The following is a 16932-nucleotide window of genomic DNA, read 5'->3' as shown; positions in this document are numbered from 1 at the left end:
AAGTCAAAGTTTGCTGCGACATGGCTCGCTTGTGACATGGTGTGCAATGGTGCATGTCGGGGTCGGGGATGACTTGGTATATAAATGGGTAAATATAGGCTGATTGATGTTTCTCGTATTAGATAACTCGTATTCTGATAGACTCGTATTCGATAGACGACTTAATTGTTGCGGTCACAAATCTTGACTAAACCACTTATAAATACTTGGAAAATCTGTAAAGATGTCTGTCATCGCTAATCATTGCTAGAAAATTATAATGGAAAACATAAAGGATTAATAAAAAGGATAATAAAAATTTCGGAAATTTTCTTCTTCGAGATATTGTTCATCTACTTTGATAAGATCATATAATAAGATATTTGTCGTTATTAAAATATCGCGATTGCAAAAGCGCATTAACGCCAGTGAACAGAGTGTCGATAAAATTAAGTTTCTAAGCGAAAAGTACTTACACTACTAAAAGGCGCTCACTCATTCAAGCATGTGTTTCAAGCTCGAGTCTGAAATATCTTTTGAAAGAAAGGGAGAGATGTGCTCTCGTTTGTGGGGCGACGCGACGCGACGGGTAAAGGTTGTTTCCGGCTTTCTTTAACATGATATATATATATAGATAGTAGAGACAGGTCGAGGCACGGAAAGGAAAGGCTCTTCTTCTCGAGCGTTCTTTCCAGAAACGTTTGAAATGTTTCTGAGGCAATAGCGCCTCGAAATTGTCATCGTAAATTTCCATTGCAAAAGAGCTGCTTTCATGTCTTTACACGGTCGTTTCTCTCGCGCGGTTGCTCGATCGCAGAAAATGTGCACGCACAGCAACATACGTAGAACTGTTGCCTTTATTATTTACTATATGTCTCTTTGGCATACACTTTGACATATATGTCGATATCAAAATGTTGCAATTCGTTGTTACTCTGGTAAGTACTTATTTTTCTACGCAAATTAACCTATAGAAAATTTTAACACAGTGTGTGTACAGTACTTTATTTTATTTCAATCTGTTATTATTTTTTTGTCCAATTACTTGTGTAATATTCTGAAACAGGAATAAAAGCACGAAAGATTTCTCTTTTTACCATAGATATTTTTTCGTTTGTAATTTTTCAAATGATTTGTAAATACAATTTCCTCCAAGTGTACACAGACGAGTAAAAAAGCCAAAAACTTGCGTCGATTTGATCGATTTGATCGAGTGGCTATTTCCGTTACTACTGCCAGCGCAATCCTTACGCGGGATCACCAATGCAGTTGTCAGTTTTACCGTACAGCGAGATCGTTGGTCCGGAAAATACATCGCGGCCTCTTTTGAAATTCAATCGCATGATCGCATCCGCGCGCTACGTATATCATCAAGAAGGCAGTGCTTTCGAATGACGCGGAGATGGAAAGAACGTTGCCGAACGCGCAATACCTAATTACTAATACATATAATTGAACACGAGGCGAATTAAATTCCTCCTTTATCGCTCCACAGACTTGGCGACTTTGCACGTAAAGTGCCGAATTAGCGACACTGAATACGCGATTGAGTATGCCGGCATAGGTTCCTACTTCATTTTGTTTCGTTTTCTCTTTTTATATGGTTTTAAATAATTTTATTAATTGTCTGATATATGATATTTCTTTCTCTGTAAAATTATATATAGTCTACTATTTTATCGCAAAACCGAACTTGACGCCAAAATTTATAACAACCTGATACGCGTAAAATGAGAACACGATCGCTCAAAATAATTACGCGTTACAATTTGGTTCGTACGATTAACGTAGCATTGTTTTGATTGCTCGATTGAACCATTTGACTGCGGCGCAACGATGCGAATGATATCTAACACATCGTTCTAATCCGAGTACAACGCATGAAATGCGGTCACTACCGTTTTACAGCACGTAAATGCATCACGGTTAACCACTGCGAAAGAAATTTTGCTGGCAGAATAATGTAATATTCATAGTAATATGAAACAGTTGAATATATAACAATAACAAATATATCGAAATAATCGTGCGTTATACTATAAGTAGTATATAAGTGATGAAAAACCAATGGCGTTTCTCGCAAAAAAATAAAAAAAAATTTCCAGTTATCGTCACATTCTATCTTACATATGGGTGTGTGTGTGTGTGTGTGTGTGTGTGTGTGATGTGTGAATTCTGTTTGAATCAAATCTCGTCATATATTGTGCCTTGAAAAAATTGATAACTATCGAAAAAGTTTGTCATAAAAATCGTCGCATTATCTCGAGCATTTTTTCGTTATTTTAACACAATTTTTCATATTATTTATACGCAATCTAAAATTTAGCATAACAATAATATACATAGATATATATTTTTTCAACTTTTTATTTTTATTTCCATTTGCTTACAAAATGCTTATGTGCGGAAATAGTTCTGGGTATAATATTTCTATCTTCCATGTACTCGAGGCTTTTACGATGAAAGCTGAATTTCTTCGATGCACATAGAATAGTAACGATATATCGCTCTCGGTGGATTCCTCTGCCCAGACCGCTGCCTCGTTTGATCAAGATTCAATTCCGCGTGCAAGTATGCATTAAGAGAGAGAATAGGTATCGCAAAGGAAGGCCGCGTCTCATCTTCACCGCGCCGAACGACTCGCGAGCACTCGGAATTGCATAATTTCCTCCCGCGAAGCCGGCATACTCGTTTCCGTCCTTCACTTCCTTCACCCTCGTTCAATTTATGGCCATTTTCTGCGGGTACGATGCGGCGAGATAAATCTATCTTTGGCATCGCTTCGCCGCGCCGAGGCATGGCGAGGGTAAAAGGTAAAAAGGTGTCAGGGTAAAAAAGGAATCCTCCCTCTATTCCTTTTGTCCTTCTGCTCCTCTTCTCACCTACATCTTTCTCTGCTTTATCTTCTCTCTCTCTCTCTCTCTCTCTCTCTCTCTCTCTCTCTCTCTCTCTCTCTCTCTCTCTCTCTCTCTCTCTCTCTCTCTCTCCCCCTCTCCCTCTTTCCCTCTTTCTCGTCCCCTTCCTCTCTTCTTTCTCTCTTGTTCTCTCGTCTTCTCGGACATGCAAGAATCGCCGTTTGCTCGTGCAAGTCAGCTCAGACTACGACCTTGCTCCAGTGACCTCTTGACCTAACGAAGGCCGCGGCCTCTGCAATATGGCGTACGCGCTCCGCGCAACGAATAAAACTCCAATTCTGGGAACGAGAGGGAAGCAAATAGCGAGGTATAGGAACCAATCGTTATGAGTAGGAGGAGGAATGAGTAGGAATTTCTTGATTTCCTCGCGATTCGATTCGCGCTTGGTTGTCATTTCCTATCATTTCCGATTCCGAGACAGCGCGAGTATGACACGTAACGACACAGTGCACTTGTACTACTTTGTGGTATGCTCGCCGAGGGATAAGACTTTTTCCATTCTTTTTGTGGTGCATGTTGAAACGCACGCCGTGCGATTGTTCTTCACGCTGCAAAATTATTCAAGTGTCATCCTGGAGACGCAGAAGATTCTTCACTTATTCATTCGTTTATGACGTTTATGTCCTTGGGTTTATAGCGTTTTGTCCTTGGACGCAACGGACGAAACCAATCAGTATTAAATTAATTGGCATGTGCGAAATGCGCTCGCGATCAAACATAGAGAAATGACGGTTGATTAAACATGCGCGATAATAATAGTTTGTAACGAACTGTGTGAATAAAAAATTACAGTTTATTTTATAATATTATTATATACTTATTACTATACACACACATTAATTTAATTTAACTTGGTTCAATTCTGGATATGTTACACACACAATCATTTCTTTCTTTTTATAGTTTATTCTAAAATGGCTCAGGTTAGCTATTTATTTTATAACGTATGTTTTTATAGAAAATAGAAACTGTGTCACAGATAATTTATGTTTTATGTGATAAATAACAAAAAAGCATATATACAGAAAGAACTTAATGTTGAGTAATTGCACAGCTGAGTAGTTGCAGACGATTTAATTGTAAGCCAAGCCAATAGCTCGTATTTGAATATTCGAATTCAATGCATTGCGAATTGTTTACGATATGCGAGCGTTTTTATTCAAAAGCAGAACTGTGAAATTGTAAAATCTTTTTTATCGCTTGAAAGTTATTATCCGGGAGTGAGACTCATCCGAACGGCGGAATTTCGTTGCTTTCGGCACGACGAATAATTAATCGAGTAATATAGTCGGGATTTCGTCGGTGTCGCGATCATTTAAATTTCTAATTCGCGGCTTTGGACTACAAAGAGAATCACGAGGAGGTTGGCCATGTTTCTTGATATATACGCGCACTAATACCAGTAGTACTCGCGCTTTTCTTGTCTTTTTCTATTCGATCTCTATTTGTCTTTCTCTTTGAATTTTCCACTTGATCCCGTTTTAAGCCAATTCTTTTTTAACATTACATCTTGTCATTTATAATTTAAATTGCAGTTTTCGTCAATTATCACATTTTCTATGCGATAATATTTTGAAGATTACTTGGTGTTTAATATTTTTTTTATTAGTTTTCTATAAATTTGTCCAAAAATGTTTTTATTGACACACATCTTTAACATATAACGAAATGGGGGAAAAAAACACTTCTGTTTGTCGATGAAAAAGCCATGCTATTTTTCTCGCGGAGTTTATAACGGGATTCTTCATTGCCGTCCGGAAATCGGGAGGAAAAAATGTATCATTATCCTTGTAGTTTTATCACGCATGACAGATCAAGGGTACCTCGCACTTTCTCCGCATCGACTTGTATAATAAGCGAGCGCGACCAACGATGGTTTTTATTATTGACGCTTTCATGACATTCGCGCTCTATCGGATGGGAAGCGTTACATCGGGTGGATGCTTTCTGAGAATCGGCCTTGCCGATGGAAATGATCAACCTTTCGACGACGCGGGTACCCTTTCGTCGATAGAGCTGTTACGATACGCTCTTAAGGACGCGCATCGACATTCGTCTTTTCGACATCTTTCTATAGAATGCGTGATTGCCGGAAAAGCGAAACTGATTGCGCGAAAATGCGCCATTTTTCTGCATGAGCATTCGTTTCGTAACTCGATTGCACTCGAGATTGCACTATTAACTTCTTCAAGCAAGCGTTAGCTTTCTTAAAGCAAACGTGAATTGTAACGATAACCATCAATTACATTCGTAATTGTAACGAGTAATGATACAGTTTTAATCGAAAATTAATTGTTTGTATTCTTCGAACCGTAATTAATTAATTTTATTAAAATAGAGATATGAAAAATTCATATGTGTAATTTTTTGTGTGCTGATTGATTTGCAGCATATACATATATATGGATTCTCGATGTGGATCGAGATTGGTCGCTCAAATCGATATGGATAATTCTTATGAAAAATGCAACGTGCGCATGCTTAAGGACAGGCCGCACAGAGCTGTCTATAACGAGATAAAAATAAGAAAATACACTTTTCTAACGAGCCCGTTTGCCGCGTAACCTGCTGGAAATGATTCGCTCAAACACGCGTATACATGTATGTGATGTGTGTGATTGCGCGTAATATATATATATCTCTCTCTCTCTTTCTCTCTTTCTCTGCCCCCTCCTCCCCTCCACACACACACACACACACATACACATTTTATAGGTATATATTTTTATATAGATTGTGTTAATTATTGGATGGGGGTGAAGGTGATCGCAAGGACTGTTATCCAGACACACCTTTATCGATTAGTGGACTATCACTTACTGTGTTAAGTGATAAATAATTTGTTTGCGAAATCTGTGGAAGAAAATAGAATTTGTATGCTTTTGACTCGCTTAATCGGGACGATCTTTTACATTTCGTCGCAGATAAAAATCAACGCTGTCAACACAGTTGATAAGGATGTCCGCGTATAGATACGTCTCTGCCATGTATTAAACGCGTGAGATAGTTCGCCGGGTTACGCGAAAGGTCACGTTATGTAAGTTTTTTTTCTTATGCAACTGTATTTTTTATGTAAAATGCGGTAGTTTGATATATATCTGAAGACGTTATAACGACTTTTGAGGAAATCAGAGAAGAGATAAGTAAGCGAAAGGAAAGATTATAAAGTTTTGCATAACTTGATTTTATGTATACTGGATATGATCGAAGATTACAATATTTTTATACAGCGAGAAGTCTGAAGGGAAGAAAGATTAATAAAATAAAAATGAAACTTCGACGGCGATAACGTGCTAGTCGACGAGATAATCGCTACCGCGAATTGCAACGCTCGACTTGTCTGCACCTAATTGAGTTGCAACTTGTGCCTACAGCACCGAATGTAACGTTACGTGCAATGCCATTTTGTTCAGTCGTGAAATGCTGCTGAAATTTGTTGGTCAATTTGCGTATTTTGTTACGAGTGTGATCGCGCAGCTATGCTTCTAGAAAGCAATTGTCTGCGTAACATTGGAGAATCATTAGAGAATCTCGTGTAATTAATAAAGCGTAACAAGTAAAGCGATGTACGAACGTATGGAAATTGGTTGGCATTTGTGTTTAGTAAAAGATTATAAAAATTCTTTCCGTCAAAGTAATTTTCTAGCTTATAATTTTTTAATTGAAATTAATTGACTCAAGTGTGTTAAGTAAATATTTATTATTGTCTCCCTTGAGACAATTTATATTGATGATATATCTTTATTCGCGTATATAACAGTCGTTATAACTCCGTTATTTGCGTCTCGCTAACTTATGGATTATTTTTCAAATATTTAATGATCTTGTTAATTTGTTAAAGTATTGATATTATAATTATATACTCTTTAATAAGAAGAAGAATATAACTATTCGCTCGGAGTCGCTTTGTTGATTATGTAAAATTTATGAAAAAAAAAAATGCAATAATAAAATAGCAATACTTTAGGACATACCATCTTGAGCTATTTTAATCAAATGGCCATCAAATATTATAATACAGAGGAAATTGATTCTTGATTCCGCAATGTACGTAAGAAGGTATCGGGAAATAATTCTCAAAATGAGTCTACCATCGATAAATGCAATTTTCTCGTGCCTCTTAGTGAATTAGCTCTGGGAAAGCTCGTTGAGAAACGTCAATGCAAAATTTGATTCGGTCACGATTCTGTCCGGCGATCGAACGTTTCAGGCAAATTAACGTGCAATTAATATTACGTTAGACGAACTCACATCACCGAAGGCTTTCGTCGTCATCTACAAAAATATAATTGATTGCGGCAATTAGAGAAAGTGGCAATACTCGTTTTACGTTATCTAAATTACTTTTATTGACTTTCTTTAAATTATTAATGTATTATACATATGTTTAACCAAGTATGTCCTCTTATTACAGATTTTCAAAAACTCGAGCGTGAGGCGCGGATATGTAGAAAATTGCAACATCCAAATATCGGTAAGTCAATTTTATTTCTGTCAAGTTTATGCGCGTTATGCGATCGGTTCGATCGCGATACATTAAAGACGAGAAAAAGCTATAATCGTCTCATCGTTGCATGCTAATTTTACGCCATTCTCGTATATATGTTATTAGAGGATAATTAAATTGAGTCACACTAATCGATATTGACGACGAGTCTTGGAACTTAATCCGAGTAGGCGTTCCGAAGTGAAATGATGAATGATCTGCACGTGACACGATCGTGGTATACGTGGCCGGCGTCACGAGTAGATATCGCTCACTTTAGTCAGACATGCGGCCTCTGCAATCACTGCTTATCTTCGACAATAAATTACAACGATCGTGTATAATAATTATGTTTTCATTACAGTAGAACGTTTAATAAAATATTACGAATTCATTGAAATAATAAATACTAATTTTATTGCAGTAAATATTTAATTATATTATCGAAACTTTGTGACATTCTATAAATTGCTTGCTTTATTTCTCACGCCGAATATATCGTTGAATTGCTGTTGTAACTTTCTTTAATATAAAAATTTCTGTCTTTTCATAACAATTATATTGTAATACGATATATGCCGATAAATATTACAGAAATCGAATACAAGCGACACGAAATATTGAAATTCAATAAAGCAAGAGAGAGAAATGCATAAGCGAAACGACGAATAAAGGATGACTTCGCTTTTACGCTTCAATACACTCTGATGTTCTTCATTCCTTATGTTTCGGTCATCACTTGTACCATTGGATATTTCTTTTAACGCATTGATAATATTTAAGATAAATCTTTCTTCCAAGAAATTGCAACGTTACGTAACGTACGTTATATCTGTTTTTTATCCTAAAAATTAAGAAATTTTTTTTCTTTAAAGGTGATAAACCTTACAGAAAATATTGCAAGCATCATCATTTTTTTAGTGGACGTAAATTTTATAATATTTTATAAAAATAAGGAGAGATGTAAGAATATATATAATTGTTAGTTAATAGAACAGCAATTTTATTAAACATTTAACGATTTAATCAAATATTTAAATATTAAAATTTAATTAAAACTGATTCTCAATCTTCATCGAGTACGACAAAAATGTTGGCGCCTTTTTTCCATAAAACTGTCTTAACAGTTTTCTCGAATAAATATTTGTTCCATCCTCATTTTAATGTGCGAAATTCGCACACTGTTGTCTTTCGAGCTTTTGCAGACATGTTATATAGGTACTCGTACGTGAAGGGACGTCGTTCGATCGATATTTGTCGAGACAGCAGAAAATATCCATATTCTGAATGTGTAGAATAAAGACTGCTAAAAGCTCGTTAACCATTTTCTGGTACTTTAATTTCTTGACCAAGCTTGTTTGATAAAATCTTACAAGCATTTCTGCTCATTTTTTTTTCACTTTGGACGTATATGCGATATCCATGCATTGTTTTTCGCGTAAAGGCATGAAGAGAGAAAAGAAATTTCAAAGAAAATCTAAGGATATACATTTATTAATGTAAAGGAAATTATTAATATAAAATTTAATATGTAGGTTTTGTAATTTTTATCTCAGTTTTGTAAATATTCTTTTTGCGGATTTTACACAGAATTTTAATATTTGTTAAAAATAATCATTAAGAATGAATTGAATCTAATCTCAAACGTTGAGAGAGAGAAATAGAGAGAGAGAGAGAGATTTTTAAGAGATTATTAATAAATAGAGGTAATTATATAACAAAAGGGAAACAGACATCTCTCTCTCGTTTATTTATTAGCATATAAGTTACGATTTAATTTTGTTTCGCAATTGTCGACCTGGAAAAGTACGTACGCTTAGTTTAAAGCCAGATTTCTAATCTCTCGTGAAGTTGCGCCGAGCGTGATACTTAAATGGCGTTTCAAAATAGTGGAAAAAGTTAAACGCCGTTTCAAAGTACGTTGTTCCATTGGCGAATAAACTGTCGTTGCACACAATGTTGCATGTATGGTGTAATCTAGATAAAATGTAAATCGCGTCCCGTTCTGGCCGTCCGTATATTTGATGTATATAATATGTTGAAAGTGCAATTAATCTCGTGTCTCGTCATTATACTCTCCGACTCATGAATTACCTCTTGTTTTTATAATTATTTTATTACGCGTTATTATATATCGTATTAAATTCTTGACGAGTCGATTGTTCCAGTCGATGTCACTTGATACGCTTTTTATTGAATTATGCTGATTCTATTATAGCAGCAGCAGCATATAGATTACATCATCTGGTTTATTCAAATCCTTGTTATTGATTGAGCATATGTAAGGTTTACTAGAATTAGAACAAAGGCATGTTTTTAATTTATCCGAATTATTTTTAATAATACGATTAACTTATTTTACGTATTAACTTATTGTAACTTTTACGATCTATAGAATTATCTAGAATTTTCGCAATTTTGAAGTGTTCTAAATAAGTTCGAGAGTAACAAGCTTACTTCGATATTAAACATAAATTATTCTACGTATTTTCTTTGAAGAAATTCTCTCTTTAGAGTTAAAGTAACTTATTTCAAGGTTTCGTACACTTGTGTTTTTATATTTTATCATAGATCAGAATAGAAACGTGAATTAGGTTTGGCATGCTCTTGCAACTCGCGGAGGCTTCCGTGTAATTCGATTTTCCGTGGATTACACGACTAGAGTCTCAAGACGTTGGGAAATGCTATAATGCATTTCAAAGCTCGGTGATAAATTGTATAAAAGCGCCCTACCGTTCTTGTCATCGTAAGCTTGGAATTTTTATGAGCGTGTAAATCTTTCACATTATAAATAATGCTATAAAGAATTTTTTGTTAGTCTAAGAGAGTGATGAACAAAATAATCGAAAAATGTATGTACATATTGTGTTTCGGCAGGTTTTTTTTTTATTAAACATCAATTTTTTGTGCATACTTTGATGATTTTGGCACAACTTTTTTTCTCTCGGGATAAAGTTTGATCAGACACTATTTTTTCCCCAATAACTTTGGAATTTTCGTTGTTAGATATCCTGATAACAAAGTTGAGATCTGGTTAAAGCAGAGTAAACCTGGAATTAACTAAAGAACAAACTTCCATTGTCTGTTTGCATTTCTGGACCTGAGCTCACCAGAATCCTTTAATTTTCAATGTTAAATAGCCTCGTATAATTATGTCGGAGTTTAGTTTTCGTGGAGTGAAAGTATAGACTTGAAATTTGCTGAAGTATATGTTGCTAAAGCTCGGTGCAGAGCTTTACACACACACACACACACACACGCACGCACGCACGCACGCACACTTGTAATATCTTCTCTTTCTCTATACACTTATTTTATATATTTTATATTTTATCTCTCTCATCACATCACTTCACATTATATACCGTGTCGAAAGGTTAAAGTTATAAATAAATTATGAAACGATTCGCGCGTATAATACAGCAGTATGGCTAATTGATGATTACTTTAGAGACCCGCAAAGACTATATTAACATAGAAAAGGGAGACGAAAAATGTACAACTATACAAGTAATCTTTAAGATCGAAATCAGTCTATATATCAGTCTATATATTTCAATCGTATTTCTTTTTATAATTATTAATTATTGTATTATCATTGCCGAAGTATGTAACGATTTATATTTATCACACACATTTTCCTTTTCATATCACATTTATTAAGCGCTTTGCATTATATGGATCGAGCGAGCGCCGCGTTTTATCGAACATCTTCCATTTTACGCACTGATTGAACACGCATTATCTGCACAATTGCGATTCTCATATATGATCTAGTAAGTAAAGCGTATCAATACGATGCACTTGGTGGACAAATGGAGATTTGGACATCGCTATTGCTAATTGCGATGCCAATTTAGACGATCCCGATTAATTCGGCGCGGCTTCGTTACTCGCCCTCGACAACGATCGCTCCCACGAGACTCACGGAAGTGCAGAGCAGAGTCACTTGTAGGCAAAAAGGGGCGAAAGTTTACTGCTAGTTTTCTATATATGACTACTCTTCCGTAATTGCGTTTGCCTTGGGTTCGCGTGTAAATGGACGATTTGCATTTGCATGGCAGACATATACGAGAATAATCGTAGAAAATTTATAGCCAATAAGAATGTATCGATTCCGCGTATCGTATAGCAACGCGAAACGCATGTTAATACTGCGTCCGCGTCGGAGCATTAGCAATTGCATCGATAGTATAGAAGTATATAGTCTTGTTGCGATGAGATGATCCCGAAAGGGTATTATGCGGATAGAACTGCAGACGGACAGAATGCGAATGCAAAAATGTACGAAAGCAGTTTCCCGCGCGGTTTATTTTATTTATGTTAAAGTAAAAAATTTGTTACGAATATATCTTTGACATTGTGATTTTGTGATGTGTACATATATGTCACATCTTACAGTGTTACGTGATGTTCTTCACGCAACTTCAGAATTACTTACTCCAGATTGAATTAATTTCATTAAAGCACTTTGTTAAATGAGACCGTTGAGATATGATTTTCTCGATAAGAATATTTTCATATCACTTGTTAAATTATTGCTGTCTTAATTGCTTTATGTTATTGCTTTATTGTTTAATACTGTGATTGGTGTAGTTCAGAACTCTATCTTTGCCGTCATACCTCTTTGAACCTTGACCTTTTCAATGTCTTTAATTCATTAAGCGGCCTCTTCGATTACGCGTATCTCTCCTATTGGAAGTCACGGTGTGAATTACAGTCGACTGATTTACCTTCAACAGTCCTCGAGCTAAATTGAACGTCCAGCAAATACGCTTGATTTCGACGGCAAGTGCGTCGATAATTACTAACGCCTCTCTCATTCGCTCGTAAGTTCGAATGAAACCTGTCTTAATGGCTGCGCTGCTAATTGATATAGGGTAACTCCGGTATATACGTCGCAGCTAAGGGAAACTTAATTTATCGAGTACTATTTACTATGTTTAAGGCAAATGGATTATACCAATAAAAACTTTATACTGTTTACTACTATAAAAAAAATAGAAATATGAAATATTCATTCTTTGTATTTAATAAAAAAAACTTTTAGAAACTCTTGCATTTTTGCCATACATCCCAGAGGGGGGGTTATATGACATTCATGGATGAAATATACGCCTTATAAAAAATTACAAATAATGTTTATAAATAAGGCAATAAAATGTCATAATAAGTTATAAAATGTGTGTAAGAAGTTTATTAAGATGTAAGAATGATAAACAAATTATAAAACTGAAAAATTTTAAAAAGAAAATAGAAGAGCGATAGATGCATTAAAGATTATTGTTATACGATCCAAAAAAAGAAGGAAAAAGAACACATAGGAGATTTCGAGTCTTACAAAGTGTCTGTACTATGGCATAAATCCCGCATGCTAACTTGCCGTATATATCCTAAATAGGAGGGATATATACAAGATATTAAGTTAAACAAAAAATACAAGAGTTATGCACTTGTATTTTGCTGTGTTCCATTATTTACTATCCCTCTACAATTATGTATCATGAAATAACCATTAAACTTTTTACATTCCCTACAGTAATCATTTTACGTAGGTCGTAACACAAGATCGCGCTTCTTACTATGGTGAGAAATCGATTCAACTCACGACAGTTTCGTTAATATTAACAGTAAAGAACTAAAATTACAACACAATACTAATATGGCATAAAGGCACATAACAGAATAATTGCGAGCAAGTACCTTCATTCCTTCTATTTTTTCTGACATCTGCGGCGTAAAACCCCGCGCGGCGTAAATACCGGAGTTACCCTAAATGTGACCCGGCACACCGATTATAACGTACAAGCTTCCACTTAAACGCGATGCACGCTTTCATTCTCGTATAGCAATCTTTTTCACACCCGAAAATCTATAATATGTATGTAACATTGTCGAATAATTGAAAGAAGTACAGAATAGTATCGATGCGCTAGTGGCACCGATATCTTTTATAATTCAGCAATTACTTGGGTTGGGTTTCGTCGCCAGTTTTTTTTTAGAATCGAATCGATATTAGGGGAGAGGGGGGGAGAGAGAGAGAGAGAGAGAGAGAGAGAGAGAGAGAGAGAGAGAGAGAGAGGAACAGTTAAAAAAAGATATTTAATATGTAATAAATGTTATATGAGAGAGAGAGAGAGAGAGAGAGAGAGAGAGAGAGAGAGAGATTTCTTGCAGATCTAACAGATCCTTTACATGTTTTATTTATCCGATATTTTTATAACAAATATATATCGAAATAAATTTGATAAAGTGTGATTCAATCAGATTGTTCGATAAGAAAACGAAAAGGTATATCATTTGTTTCTCAATTTTTAAATTTATTTTATTGAAATAAAAAAATTTGTTTTACATTTTTAGTTTTTTTTCTGTTACAAATTATTTTTGATTTTCCATTAGTATAATACATACATTAGTTTTATTAATTTGAATAGAATTACGTTATAAAATTTAAATCCAATAGTATGGAGAATGCCATTGCAATAGCGTTTGTGACTCTCGAAATGGAATGAGCCAATGTATCGTCGAATTTATTTGATGCCAAAATTCCAATGGTCGTAAAACATTTTCAATTTCATCTACTTCGTTCTTTTCGAGGAAGCAACAAGAATTGCTTCCATTACTTTCGTACGCGACGCATGCGATTGCGACCTTGAGCTAACAAACGCAATCCACACTGATGTGTTACGATACGAATCGTGCGCATACAAGCTGGATACAAGCCAATCGGCCGCGCGTGATCCCGGACGAAATTTTTGGCGCCGCGTGTGTTTTTGCGCGGATTCGTGTCGGATTGCGGTTGATCCTGGCGAGTACTCGAACGTGAAGATTTTTGTACAGCGTTCACTGACAACAGGTGTCCCCTTTTCGACCATGCCGTGTTGTGACACAAACATTTTGCTCTCACGCGAAAAAATTTGCCAGCTTTTGACGGCTTTTTCGTATTGCTGCGCGTAAATGTCTTCTATAATATATTCAAGAATCAGCGATTTTTAAGTGGTGTGAGGTGCACGAAAGTATTACCAAATATTCTTGTTTTAAGCATTCTGTGCCAAATTAATTAGTACAAGTTAATTGGTTGTAAGAAACGGAGTTAAGGAAAAAAAATATTATTGATAAATTCTGCAATTTTAGATACAAATGATACAATATTAGTTATATAGTTAATATAACTTATCATATCATATAGTACATTCACCCGCATAAAATTCGGGCCTGATTTGAAAGCAGCGCTATTTTTATTCTCGAATATTTCCGAATAGACAAAATGTACAATATTATAAGTACAGCAGATATTTTACGTACCCTAGCTAGCCACACTTATTTTCGAGTCCTTAATTCGCTACACTCCGGTCCGTGAAACCACTCGACTTTGTCGCATTGTCATTTTCATTCTAATTTATATTTTAATTTAAACTTGTACTGTACTTGTACTGAAATACAGACTCTGAATAAGATGTTTATGATAATATCAGGTCAAGAAAATGATTTGAGCTTATTATAAGGCTTATTATAATTTAAATTGAGCTTATTATAAGGAAACTAGAAAATTATGCTATTGTGTGACAACTAGAAAAGCGAAAAACGGTCCACTGGACGAGAGCTGTGTGTGGCGAGCTAGGGTCAACAATGTGTAAATAAGTGTCGCGCGACTGAGCAGTACGTGTGAGCACAAAGCGGTAAATCTGTATAGAGATTGTTTTGCCTTCAGTCTGGTACCACCTTTTTTCAATGGTTCAGTGTTTCTAGATTTATACTCTTGATAATGTAACAAAAGTAATGTTTCTATCAGTTGAATAGCGTATCAGATTGTCATTGCTCGTATTTTTCCATTCGTTATGCCGTAAATGTGAATAGACACGAATGGTTGAACGATCTTTGCTTCTTTTGTTCTGTGTTTTTCCTAAACGAATTTTATTGATCAAGGTGTGAGAGATCTCTAGCACGGGAGATGGAAGGGGATAGGAGGGGGCTATAATATATTGTAACAACGATCACAATCGGTCCTGTTGACAATCCTGTTGATTGTATCGACAATTCCAACCGAAAATGATCGTTTATCTTTCTACTGACGTAGTCAGTAGAAGTCGTGACGAGAATCCGTGATGGTTCTGCCGCGGATTATCGTCGCTGCGGGCGCGGGCGCGGGCGGTTCGTTTGTCGACCTTTATCACTGACAATGCGACTATTGCCATCGCGAGCTTCGTACGATGGCGCGATATACGATGACGTTCAGTGTGATTCAGTTGGGAAAAAAATGTGTATGAATATTTTTCTATATTTCTACAGACTTTCTATTATATATTTCCTTTATATTTTTCACTATGACTTCTTAAAGTTTCACCTTTATTTTAAGTTAGAATTATGTGTGTGTTTTGTATTTTTATATCTTTTAATGTATATGATACCAAGCAAGTACTTGAATTTTGTCTCAGTGTTTGCGCAACATTATTGGACGATCTAGTAAAATGGTCGGCGTAAATTTCTCGAAGATTGCGCGCGTGATTCTGCGTGATTCTGCGATAAACCTTGACCTCTCATCGAGGCGTACGTATAATAGCGCAGGATCCATAAAAACGGACGAATGGCAACGAGTACGTGCTCTCGCATCTTGTCGTCTTATTGTCCTCGCAGCATCTTGGAGAGTTTCTGAGCGTGACGCAAAAGAGCACCAGGCGAAGAAGAGAATGTAGATCAATACCCGGGTAGATCTTGTCTCTCTTCTCACGTCTCGTATATCTAGTCCGCTCGACTGCCACTCGACCACTTGTTCGACTAAAAATTGTCGAGAGTAACGAAAGCACTTGCCAGCCGATATGTTTACTATATCGATCTCCGCTAAGATATTCAGATATTTGTATTATACGATATAATTTTTTCCAACTTTCCTCTCTCGCTATTAAATCGATTATATTAAAATTCTATTGTTTGTTTACGTGAGAGTCAACGACAAAAAAAATTTGAATATCTTAGCATTGACGTATATAATGCTAAATTATGTTGAATGACGCTGGTAAATTGTGTGCGAAAGTGACGGCGATATAATAAACGACGATGTAATAATTTGTGTCGTCTCGTTTATTCGTAAAAATAGATATCCGCTACATGTATACCTAAGCGGAAGTGAATTTATAACATTGGTTAATCCTTTATACTTTATACGACGAAAAGCTGATGATTAGACGATTTAGACAAGATAATTTACACAAGATTGTGAGCGTAGTGGAACGTGGAACATAAAGTGAAATGATTTTATCAGGAAAATAATTTTTATTATACTTTTTTTTACATATTAACATTCAATAATTTATGCAATGTATTGAATAACTAACTTGATACCCGTGCTTTGCTACGGTATGTAACTACTTAAAATAAAAAACCAAGTCGATATCTCATCGGGCCTAAGAGATATTGAAGAATCCGTGAAAACACATTTTACCCCTTTTTACCCTGTTAGGGATCGAATTTTTAAAAATCCCTTCTTAGTGGCTGCTTACGTTATGGAAGGAATTATACTCGCCGAATTTCATGTTTCTAGATTTAGGGGGGTTT

At 35.6% G+C, this 16932-nt stretch overlaps 1 protein-coding gene across 24 annotated transcripts in view; it reads left to right on the top strand.

The window, feature by feature from the left end:
* Nucleotides 1-16932, top strand: part of Camkii (Calcium/calmodulin-dependent protein kinase II) — a 115817-nt gene that overhangs the window by 26868 nt on the left and 72017 nt on the right. For all 24 annotated transcript variants that reach the window (XM_071706870.1, XM_071706869.1, XM_071706868.1 and 21 more), the window contains exon 3: nt 7309-7368. In XM_071706870.1, coding sequence (XP_071562971.1) covers nt 7309-7368 — 60 coding nt within the window. The remainder of the gene's footprint in view (nt 1-7308; nt 7369-16932) is intronic.

The sequence above is a fragment of the Temnothorax nylanderi genome, unplaced genomic scaffold, assembly GCF_030848795.1.
Source record: "Temnothorax nylanderi isolate EJ_2023f unplaced genomic scaffold, tnyl_v1.0 TNYL_tig0054_pilon, whole genome shotgun sequence".
Classification (NCBI taxonomy): Eukaryota; Metazoa; Arthropoda; class Insecta; order Hymenoptera; family Formicidae; genus Temnothorax; species Temnothorax nylanderi.
The sequence above is the reverse complement of the archived record's forward strand: the minus strand, read 5'-3'. Positions and strand labels throughout refer to the sequence as shown.